Below are 12607 nucleotides of genomic sequence, written 5' to 3'. Positions count from 1 at the left end.
TTGTCGTGTTTGTTTGGTTGAACCTGATTGTCATTTGCAGATAGAAGCTTGTAATGTCATGTTTCTGTCTTTCACGTATGATCATTTTGAAGGGGAATTAATATTTTTCTTTTCTGCTTTAGCTGCCATTCTGGGGCCATTCTTTGTGGTTGTCAGATTATTTGTCACCAGGAATGCAACACAACTTAAAAATGCATTATCAGCCTGCCTAATGATAGAAAAAGCTGAGAAGTTCAGCTGCCAATTAGCCCCAAAGGTATATAGGTAGACTCAGTTAGCAGTTTATTGCGTAAACCGTAAAACCAGTAACACAATCTGACTCCACACAGAAAGGCCTACTTGCTGTGTTAACATGGCAAAATCTTGTGTCTTCTGGGAAACTAAAACAATTAATTACCAGTAGTTATATAATTACTTAATTGTTGCTCTGGAACTTAACTCTGCCTTTGAGAAGTTTCAATCTGGTTTTCCTTCTCAGCACAGAGACAGCCCTCCTGAGGGTCTGCAATGACCTCCTATTGACTGCCGACTCCAGCCTTTCAATTCTGGTGCTGCTGGATTTGAGTGCTGCATTTGACACAAAGGATCATTGTATTCTTGTAGACAGACTGAAACACTGGGCCAGCGTATTAGGTGTGACTTTCTTCATACCTATTGAACTGGAAGTTTTGTGTTTCATTAAATGATTTTATGTCTTCCTCTTCTAATATAAGGTATGGCATACCTCAAAGGTCAGTTCTCTGTATAATTCTGCTCTCTGTTTATATGCTCCTTCTGGGTGACATGGTGTCTCTTTCCATTACTATGCTGATGATACACAACTCTACCCCCCTGTTAAGCCCACTGATCATAGCTCACTGAGTTCTCTACTGGCATATCTGAATGATATTCAAGATTCACAATCACTCACAATCTATCACAATTTATTAAGCCCTCTGTTAGAAATTTAGGTGTTATCTTTGACTTATGTTAAATTACAGTGACGCTGAAACAATAATTCATGCCATTATTTCTTCTCATCTTGATTACTGCAATTGTGTTTTCACCTGTCTTAGCAGTAAAAATCTTACATTCAATTCAATTCAATTCAATTTTATTTATATAGCGCCAAATCACAATACAAATCATCTGAAGGCACTTTACAAAAACTAAAACTAAAAGGTAAACTTTAGGGTAGGGGAGCTCAGTGCACCGATGGTCCTCAAGGGCAGTCTAGGCCTATAGCAGCATAACTAAGGGATGGTTCAGGGTTGCCTGAAGCCAGCCCTAACTATATGCTTTGTCAAAAAGAAAGGTGTTAAGTCTAGCCTTAAAAGTACAGAGAGTGTCCGCCTCCTGAACCCAGGCTGGGAGCTGAATCCATAGGAGAGGAGCTTGATAACTAAAGGCTCTGCCTCCCATTCTGCTTTTGGAAACTCTGGGAACCGCAAGTAGACCTGCACTCTGAGAGCGAAGTGCTCTATTGGGATAATATGGTACTATGAGGTCTTTAAGGTATGAAGGAGCTTGATTATGAAGGGATTTGTATGTGAGAAGAAGGATTTTAAATTCTATTCTATATTTTACAGGGAGCCAATGAAGAGAAGCCAATATAGGAGAAATATGATCTCTCTTGCTAGTTCCTGTCAGGACTCTGGCTGCGGCATTCTGGATTAATTGGAGGCTTTTTATGGAGATATTGGGACATCCAGATAGTAATGAGTTACAGTAATCTAGCCTTGAGGTAGCAAATGCATGGACTAGTTTTTCTGCATCATTTTGAGACAGGATGTTCCTAATTTTGGAAATGTTGCGCAGGTGAAAGAATGCAGTTCTAGAGATTTGTTTTATGTGTGAGTTAAAGGACATGTCCTGGTCAAAAATAACTCCAAGGTTTTTTACAGTAGTACTGGAGGCCAGGGTTATGCCATCTAGAGTAGCTATAATTTGAGAAAAGTTATTTCTGAGATTTTTTTGGCCCAAATATAATGACTTCTGTTTTCTCCGAGTTTAAAAGTAAAAAGTTACTGGTCATCCAGACCTTCATGTCAGTTAGACAGGCTTGAAGTCTGGTTAATAGGTTTCATAGATAGATATAACTGAGTGTCATCTGCATAGCAGTGGTAATTAATAGAGTGCTTTCTAATGACATATCCTAAAGGAAGCATGTACAGGGTGAACAGAATCGGTCCTAGCACGGAGCCTTATGGAACTCCATAACTAACTTTTGTTCGTGTGGAAGGTTCATCATGGACATGAACAAACTGGAATCTGTCCGATAAATAGGATTGGAACCACTTTAACGCTGTTCCTCTGATACCAATCACATGCTCCAGTCTCTGTAATAAGATGTTGTGGTCAATGGTGTCGAATGCTGCACTAAGGTCTAGGAGGACAAGTATTGAAACAAGTCCATTATCTGAGGCTAAGAGAAGATCGTTGGTAACTTTCAACAGTGCTGTTTCTGTACTATGATGTGCTCTAAATCCTGATTGAAAATCTTCAAATAGTTCATTCCTGTGTAAATGGTCTGATAGCTGCTTAGCAACAGCTTTTTCTAGGATTTTAGAAATAAATGGCAGGTTGGATATTGGTCTATAATTAGCCAAGACTCCTGGATCAAGACTAGGCTTTTTGAGTAAAGGTTTTATTACTGCTGTCTTAAAGGCCTGTGGTACGTAGCCTGATACTAGAGATAAATTTACCAAGTCCAATAAAGATGAGTTCATTAATGGCAGGGTGCCTTTAAGCAGTCTAGTCGGGACGGGGTCTAAGAGACATGTTGATGATTTCGATGAAGCAACTACTGATGTAAATTCAGAGAGATCTATGGGAGAGAAGCAGTCTAAACATAACTGAGGTCCTACAGATGATTCAAGAGCTACTGTAGTAGAAGATTAATTTATTGCAGGTATAGGAAGCATCTGCTGAATTTTATCTCTAATAGTTGTGATTTTATTTGGAAAGAAACTCATAAATTCATCACTGCTGAGAGCTAAGGGAACACTGGGCTCAAAAGAGCTGTGACTTTTTGTCAGCCTGGCTACAGTGCTGAAAAGAAACCTGGGATTGTTCTTATTTTCCTCTATTAGTGATGAATAGTATGCAGTTCTTGCTTTACGGAGAGCTTTTTTATATGTTAGTAGACTGTTTTTCCAGGCTACAAAAATTTCCTCTAAGTTTGTGGAACGCCACTTCCTTTCCAGCCTTCGCGATGCCTGCTTTAAGGTACGAATATGTAAATTATACCATGGGGCTAGTCTTCTTTGATTCACTAACTTCTTTTTCAGAGGGGCTACAGAATCAAGCGTTTCACGCAGTGAGGTTACAGCGCTGTCAACAACATGATCAATTTGGTAGGGAGTAGGATTGAGGCAGCTGCCCTCCACTATGTTTATACTTGGCATAGATGTAAATAAAGATGGAATCATTTTCTTAAATTTATTAACAGCGTTGTCGGATAAACATCTGCTGTAGTGGAATTTTCTTCCAGACGCTGCATGATCCATCATTTTAAATTCAAAAGTTATTAAAGAATGATCTGACAAAATAGGATTATGGGGAAAAACTATTGGATGTTCAATTTCGATGCCATATATCAGAACAAGATCATTGGTGTGATTGAAACAGTGGGTGGGTTTATTAACATTTTAAGTGAAACCAATTGAATCTAACATTGAATTAAATGCAGTGCTGAGACTATTTTAAACATCTACATGAATGTTAAAATCTCCCACTATAATGAGTTTATCTGAACTAAGCACTAAATCAGATAGGAAGTCTGGAAATTCAGTTAAAACCTCTGAGTAAGGGACAGATGGACAGTACACAATGACAAGTAGAACAGGTTTTTGTGTTTCCCAGTTTGGATATGAGAGGCTAAGAGTGAGGCTCTCAAATGAGTTATAACTGTTCTGAGGATGAAAGTTTAATAACTTTGAGTGGAAGATTGCAGCTACTCCACCTCGACCTGTGCTTCAAGGAACATGACAATTTTTATGACTGCGGTGGGTTGATTCATTCAGACTGACATACTGTATTCATCCTGCTGCAGCCAGGTTTCAGTAAGACAGAGTAAGTCAATTTGGTGATCAGTTATCAAATCATTTACTAACAGAGATTTAGATGACAGAGACCTAATATTTAATAATCCACATCTGACTGTTCTGTTTTTCTGTTCAATAAGAGGAGTGGTCTTCATTTTTATTAAGTTTTTATGAATAACTCCTCTTCTGTTAACTTCTGATTTATTTGATTTATATGTTCGAGGGGCAGACACAGTCTCTATGTGGTTTGAGGGGGGCGGCGGCTCTAAGGAAACTGCAGAGAGGCGTTTTAGACTGAGTCTCTGCATCCCGGTCCCCACCCTGGATTGTCAGGCTTTAGGTTGGCTAATAAACTCGGCCAAATTTCTAGAGATGAGAGCTGCACCATTCAAAGTGGGATGGATGCCGTCCCTCGCTACCAGACCAGGTTTTCCCCAGAAAGTGGCCCAATTGTCTAAGAAGCTCACATCGTTTGCTGGAAAACACCTAGACAGCCAGCGACAGAACGACTAAATGCGGCTAAACATGTCATCGCTGGTCAGATTGGGGAGAGGTCCAGAGAAAATTACAGAGTGCTACATTAATTTGGCGAAGTTACACACCGATTCAACATTAATTTTAGTGACCTCCGGATTTTATTTCAAATTCTCATGAAATATAATCTAACCAAGATTACTGTGAAATATCCTCAACTAACTTAAAACACAAAATAGATACATTTAGATAGAATTAAAGTGGAGCGTAAAACTTGATGCTAACAAATTCCACACCACTACCGATTCTAAAATCCTTTAATTTAATGCATTCAGATGTATGTTAACAATGTTAACCATATATTCAGAGCTCCCCAGTAAGAACTAATCTAAAAATGGCATTTTTCCATGTGTCTCCATCTGGTTTGTAGCATTACTATCATGACATCATGTTCAACTTTGACACAGGTAGAGAAAGCAACAAATGTACTGTTGTATTGTGTGTGCTGTTCTTTTCCATTTCAGTTTTACACTGTAAATACTGAATTCTTCTATCCTCTGGGGGCTCTGTACACTACAGTTTCAATGCATTACAGTCGTAATTTAGAATTGAATCTGTACAGTGTATTCTTGAGTAAAATTAAGACCTATCAAAAAAGTTCAATCAATATCTACCAGAGGTGATGGTCCAACATAGCAGATAAAGAGGAATCCTCCTCCAAATTGCCTGTAATCATCCAAATCTTTGGATCGCATTCTACTTTTGGAAACTGGGAACCACATATAGACCTGCACTCTGTGAGCGAAGAGGTCTATTGGGATAATATGGTACTGTGAGGTCTTTAAGGTATGAAGGAGCTTGATCATGAAGGGATTTGTATGTGAGAAGAAGGATTTTAAATTCTATTCTGTATTTTACAGGGAGCCAATGACGAGAAGCTAATATAGGAGCTATAATTTTAGAATTGAATTTAGGTTTTTAGGCCCAAATACAATAACTTCTGTTTTCTCTGAATTTAAAAGTAGAAGGTTATTGGTCATCCAGGCCTTTATGTCAGTTAGACACTCTTGAAGTCTGGTTAACTGGTTTGTGTTAATAGGTTTAATAAATAGATACAACTGAGTGTCATCTGCATAGCAGTGGTAATTAATAGAGTGCTTCCTAATGACATAGCCTAAAGGAAGCATGTACAGGGTGAACAGAATCGGTCCTAGCACAGAGCCTTGTGGAACTCCATAACTAACTTTTGTGCGTGTGGAAGGTTCATCATGGACATGAACAAACTGGAATCTGTCCAATAAATAGGATTGGAACCATTTTAACGCTGTTCCTCTGATACGAGTCACATGCTCCAGTCTCTGTAATAAGATGTTGTGGTAAATAGTGTCGAATGCAGCACTAAGGTCTAGGAGGACAAGTATTGAAACAAGTCCATTATCTGAGGCTAAGAGAAGATCGTTGGTAACTTTCAACAGTGCTGTTTCTGTACTATGATGTGCTCTAAATCCTGATTGAAAATCTTCAAATAGTTCATTCCTGTGTAAATGGTCTGATAGCTGCTTAGCAACAGCTTTTTCTAGGATTTTAGAAATAAATGATAGGTTGGATATTGGTCTGTAATTAGCTAAAACTCCTGGATCAAGACTAGGCTTTTTGAGTAAGGGTTTGATTACTGCAGTCTTAAAGGCCTGTGGTACGTAGCCTGATACTAGAGATAAATTTACCAAGTCTAATAAAGATGAGTTCATTAATGGCAGGGTGCCTTTAAGCAGTCTAGTCGGGACGGGGTCTAAGAGACACGTTGATGATTTCGATGAAGCAACTACTGATGTAAATTCAGAGAGATCTATGGGAGAGAAGCAGCCTAAACATAACTGAGGTCCTACAGATGATTCAAGAGCTACTGTAGTAGAAGATTAATTTATTGCAGGTATAGGAAGCATCTGCTGAATTTTATCTCTAATAGTTGTGATTTTATTTGTAAAGAAACTTATAAAGTCATCACTGCTGCGAGCTAAGGGAACACTGGGCTCAACAGAGCTGTGACTTTTTGTCAGCCTGGCTACAGTGCTGAAAAGAAACCTGGAATTGTTCTTATTTTCATTTATTAGTAATGAATATTATGCAGTTCTGGCTTTATGGAGAGCTTTTTTATATGTTAATAGACTTTTTTTTGCAGGCTAGATAAAATTCCTCTAAATTTGTGGAACACCACTTCCTTTCCAGCCTTTGTGATACCTGCTTTAAGGTCTGAATATGTAAATTGTACCATGGAGCTAATCTCCTCTGATCTGAACTTCTTTTTCAGGGAGACCACAGTATCAAGTTTCACTCAGTGAGGCTACGGCACTGTCAACAATATGATCAATTTGGTAGGGAGTAGGATTGAGGCAGCTGCCCTCCACTGTGTTGACACATGGCATAGATGTAAATAAAGATGGAATCATTGTCTTAATTTTATTAACAGCGTGTGAATAGAATCTACAACTAAGCAAGCTGGCAACTTCATAATTGCCAATTACAAAGGATTATAAGCATTAATGTATTCTTTAAAAAACTGAACTCCAACCATTACCATTTTTCCATTGCTCCCCTGCTTCTCTAGTAACCAGTGCTTGTATAAGCAATCATGTTTTGAAAGTAAAAAGATAATTGGAAATGACCCATTCCAATATTCCAAGGGTATGCATAAAGGGCATTTCAACGGTATGGATGTGTTGAATACTCACAGGTTTTACACAGGTCCGTTGATGAGGAAGTACACAGAGGCGGCTGGGTGGTTCAGCTGATTACAGGTTTTATTAAAACTATACAGAGCGCTCTGGAGATCAACCCTCATGTGGCACACGGAGAGATCTGAGCTCTAGGCGAAATCTAAAGAATGTATATACCTTGTAACTTGGTCACCGCCCTACATGGCATTACTTTTCCACAAAAGGAATTCGGACTATTACCATATATGGAGTTGTTATTCCCTTTACCTTCCCTCATAGTAAAGACATAGTGAAGAGCGGTGACCCTGTCATGTGTCTAAACATATAGGATTACACTATACTGCAATACTAGTCAGAGTGTGTCTGCATTCCCACAGATGCCTACATACACAGTCTCTTTGAAATGCTTGGAAAATGGTCAATGCTTTATTGTCCTTTGGTTATGGTAGTAATGGAAAAATTGGTCCCTACAGATAAAAGTTAATTTGGTACCAAAGAAGCAAAGCCATAGTAAAACAACATCTTGTTGGTTCAAAGGTCTGTGTAATAATATATAATAAGTAAAAAGTGAACACAATAAATGGACCACATTGCTTAAATAACACAGAGGGCCAGCTATAACTACTACCTTTGTTTAATGCTTCTGTACAGTTCTCAGCTAACATTGTATAATGTCTTGAATACTAATTTACTTATTTTCTCTCTGACCTCTTGTTGAGTGAGTTGTAATCAAGGTTCTGTTAATGACATTTTAGATCTCAAAGCCTGCAAGCACTTGCACCATTTCTCTCAATTTCTAAGTCTCTTTGTCAGTTTCACTGACTTAGGTCCTTCGGGAGACAGACTAGATGTTTAGATTCTTATCACAACACCATCAGGTGTCTGATTGATCCCAAATTCATTGTGCAGGACAACAAGCCCATAAAGAGCCCACTAGAGTTCATTAACTACTTTCTGAAGCAAGAAGAACCAGGGGTCCTGCAGCAAATGGGATCACATGAAGAGACAGAAGACACTGGATCTACAGAAGAACTGCAGCAGCTTCTCCAGCTTCTGGCAAAGTACCAGGAGAAACTGTGTGCAGGTGAAACCAGAGGGAACTGCTGCTGGTTTAATAGCAAAAGGGAGTGCTGAAAATACTGATTAGATTAAGGATTTGTTCCCTCTGTTGCACTTTGGATGGAAGTGCCTTGCTTGTCCTGGTGCATAAATACACTAATGTATATCATTGGTGGTGTGAAAAAGTATGGTCCCCCTTCCTGATTTCTTTTTTTTTTTTTTTTGCATTTTTGTCACACTTTGTTTCAGATCATCAAACAAATTTAAATATTAGTCAAAGATAACACAAGTAAACACATCATGTAGTTTTTAAATGATTTAAATTTATTATTAAGGGAAAACAAAATCCAAAACTACATGGCCCTGTGTGAAAAAGTGTTTGCCCCCTAAACCTAATAACTGGTTGGGCCACCCTTAGCAGCAACAACTGCAATCAAGCGTTTGCAATAACTGTTACAGCGCTGTGGAGGAATTTTGGCCCACTCATCTTTGCAGAATTGTTGTAATTCAGCTACACTGATGGGTTTTCGAGCATGAACCGCCTTTTTAAGGTCATGCCACAGCATCTCAATCAGATTCAGGTCAGGACTTTGACTAGGTCACTCCAAAGTCTTCATTTTGTTTTTCTTCAGCCATTCAGAGGTGGACATGCTGGTGTGTTTTGGATCATTGTCCTACGCAGTTTGCTTCAGCTTGCGGTCACGAACAGATGGCCGGACATTCTCCTTCAGGATTTTTTGGTAGACAGCAGAATTCATGGTTGCATTTATCACAGCAAGTCTTACAGGTCCTGAAGCAGTAAAACAGCCCCAGACCATCACACTACCACCACCATATTTTACTGTTGGTATGATGTTCTTTTTCTGAAATGCGGTGTTACTTTTATGCCAAACTTAATGGGACAAACACCTTCCAAAAAGTTAAACTTTTGTCTCGTCAGTCCACAGAGTATTTCCCCAAAAGTCTTGGGGATCATCAAGATGTTTTCTGGCAAAACTGAGATGAGCCTTTATGTTCTTTTTGCTCAGCAGCGGTTTTCGTCTTGGAACTCTGCCATGCAGACCATTTTTGCCCAGTCTCTTTCTTATGGTGGGTCATGAACAGTGACCTTAACTGAGGCAAGTGAGGTCTGCAGTTCTTTGGATGTTGTTGTGGGGTCTTTTGTGACCTCTTGGATGAGTCGTCGCTGCTCTCTCTTGGGGTAATTTTGGTCGGCGGGCCACTCCTGGGAAGGCTCTCCACTGTTGAGTGTTTTCACCATCTGTAGATAATGGCTCTCACTGTGGTTCGCTGCAGTCCCAAAGCTTTAGAAATGGCTTTATAACTGTTTCCAGACTGATAGATCTCAATTACTTTCTTTCTCATTTGTTTTTGAATTTCTTTGGATCTCGGCATGATGTCTAGCTTTTGAGGATCTTTTGGTGTACTTCATTTTGGTCAGGCAGGTCCTATTTAAGTGATTTCTTGATTGCGAATAGGTGTGACAGTAATCAGGTCTGGATGTGGCTAGAGGAATTGAACTCTTATGCCCCCTCTGTTATGTTTTAACAGAGGGGGCAAACACTTTTTCACACAGGGCCATGTAGTTTTGGATTTTGTTTTCCCTTAATAAAAACCTTCATTTAAAAACTTGTGTTATTTGTGTTATCTTTGACTAATATTTAAATTTGTTTGATAATCTGAAAGTGTGACAAACATGCAAAAAAATAAGAAATCAGGAAGGGGGGGACAACACTTTTTCACACCATTGTATATAACATTTTTATTTCAGTTTTTCATAATGATGTTTCAGGAATGGTCTTTGAATGTAGTGTCATTCTTGCCTAAGAGATTATTCTGTAATTAAAGATTATTTTAGGTGCCGGTTTTCAACATCATCTGGCAATACAATTATTGGTATATTAATTGTCTTTTGTAATTTAAGTGGATTTCTTTTATTTTAGTAGTTCAACCTTTTTAAACATAAATGTCAGTCAAATTGTCAGTACAATATGTCCTTCCCAAATAATTTTTTGTGTGATGGTTAGAAATCTTTCTTGAGATATTGTGCTTGTGTGTGTATGCTCTCCATCACCAGTCACTTTGTGTTATGCTGCTGGGCAAATCTTGTTCATTTCCATTCGTTCTCTTCTTCTCTAAGCCTGTCTGGAATCAAGAGCAATCTTTGAAGTTGAGAGGACTCTGTAGACATACACTACATCCCATCAACTTCAAGATTTTCTATGTGCAAATTTACACCCATCAAATTATCCATTATCTGGGCTCTGTTTCCTTTGCTCAAAATACTTATTATCCAAATATGACATTATTGATGTGATTATGACATTTATTTTCTTGCTTAATACATTGACAGTATATTAAATAGTGAAAAAATTGCTGATACTATTTCACCAACAGTCCAACTGTCTTTGTGTCTTGCAGGAGCCTGAGGCCTGGACGTCACCTAGAGGACGACGATATTGTGCCCGAACTGGCTAACATTCATCCCAGAGAAAGACCTGACTGGGAGGAAACCATCAGTGCCATGGTGAGACAAACATGCAGTCATTATAATGGTCTCTCTTTTGCATGGACATACACATTTGTACAGGTATGAGTGAATTTTTTGAGAGCTTTCATCAATATCCTAGTTTTATTTAGTGTCAACTAAATCTAAACTGTGTGTCATTTTTGCCATGTGATAATGCCCCACCACCCCTGGGGCCCATCACGTTTTTATCAGAATCTGCGCATTAGTTTCCTCTTTATCTAGTGTCTCCTCTGCTCCTGAAACACTATCACCCATTAATGATTAATGCAGATGACTGTTGGTGTCCTGATTCTACCCTACTCCAAACTCTTTGCATAGATAGTCATCTACCTGCCATCTGTGTACTCCTGTTTGTTTCAGCTCACATCTCCACACTGGATTCCCTTCATTAAAATACATCATTCATTATTTCCTTTCCTCCTGTGTTTGATGCACGTCTTGCCTATTGCATCAACAGTGCACTGAAAATGAGGCCGTCTCCATGGTAACATGCTGAGCCACCCTGGTCGGCGTGTGGTTGGAGCCCTATCACAAGTGCTTACTTCAATCGGGCAACAGACAGAAAGAGAAACAGCAGCCCCACCAGGCTGATCAATATTAATCACAGAGGCGGGGCTTTTAATTCTGCATGTCTGCTACTCTTTGTTCAATATTTGATATGAGAGGGATTCTGTACTGGAGTAGCATACATTATGTATATCTCTGGTGGTTCAAGGAGGTTATGAGAAGCAAAAAGCAACTTAGTGTAAGCTGTCATACCAACGCCCTGTTGCAGTGTGTAGAATGGATCATGTTCTGTGTCAACTGCAGAACAGGACATAAAGCAATAAAACATTCACAAGTCATTGCGATGAAATGTTAACATAAACAGTGGGATTTTTTTTTTTAAATAACTGTAACATAAAAATGACTTGCACTTGAAATGCGCATGTAGTTACACACATACATTTGTTTTTTCATACTAAGGACACTGTAACACAATGAATTCTTCAGGCCTAATGTTACTGATCTCAGCTGAATACGTATTCCCTCATTCAGATTGTTCTGAAGTGGTGAGATAGCCCTACAAACCCACAAACACTTCCATGGCAAGTTTTTGAGTGAACATGTAAAGCTTTATATACAAGGGCTGCAGCTAATAATTTTCATTAGTCCTGAAGTCACACTGTATAATAGTTCACCAGAGACGTTTAATTTATAATAACTGTACACTGGCATCCAGCCAACACCGTGGATGGTAAAGACTGCCTTAGCTATCTTAAAAAGCTTAAAACCCTCTGACCTCATCTGCATTCCATGCTTTACTGTCACCGACCGTCTGAAAAGAGGGAGCTTTCACAGTTCCAGGTTGACTTTATCTTCTCCATTCTCATTTGGCCAGTGGGCCTTGGTTTCCTTACAGATCCTTTTAGCTTCATGGAGTTCTTAAGTGTTTCTTATAACCTTTATATTCCATTTTTCCTTAACTTCCTTTTAAAAATTATTTGGTCTCCTATGTGACTTACAACAAACCGGTCAGATTACTGAAATTAAAAATCATAATAAATATACTGACAGAGATAAAATGTGCTTGCCCAGCATAAAGTCTCCAGGCGCTGTTAATGTGTTGTAGACCACAGCTGCACTTGATTTTCAGTCTAATTTAGGCTAAATTAAGCAATTGAGTACGTTTGTTAAGGAACACTCTTATAAGAAGGAAGGGTGTCCAATTATACGTGAACCCCTATGTGGGGTAGATGTTTTCATCAAACACAGGTTTTATCATACGATGTCTCAGAATCACCAGTTACTTTAACCTGTCGTAC

General features: G+C 38.8%; 1 protein-coding gene across 4 annotated transcripts in view; it reads left to right on the top strand.

Moving 5' to 3' along the window:
• The window catches only part of arhgap32b (Rho GTPase activating protein 32b), a 118700-nt gene that overhangs the window by 40518 nt on the left and 65575 nt on the right, over window positions 1-12607 (top strand). For all 4 annotated transcript variants that reach the window (XM_026328042.2, XM_026328041.2, XM_026328040.2 and 1 more), the window contains exon 3: window positions 10694-10799. In XM_026328042.2, the coding sequence (XP_026183827.1) occupies window positions 10694-10799 (106 nt within the window). The remainder of the gene's footprint in view (window positions 1-10693; window positions 10800-12607) is intronic.

This window comes from Mastacembelus armatus, chromosome 14 (assembly GCF_900324485.2).
Source record: "Mastacembelus armatus chromosome 14, fMasArm1.2, whole genome shotgun sequence".
In the NCBI taxonomy this organism is placed as follows: Eukaryota; Metazoa; Chordata; class Actinopteri; order Synbranchiformes; family Mastacembelidae; genus Mastacembelus; species Mastacembelus armatus.
Note: the sequence above shows the minus strand (reverse complement) of the source record. Positions and strands in the feature narration are given on the sequence as shown.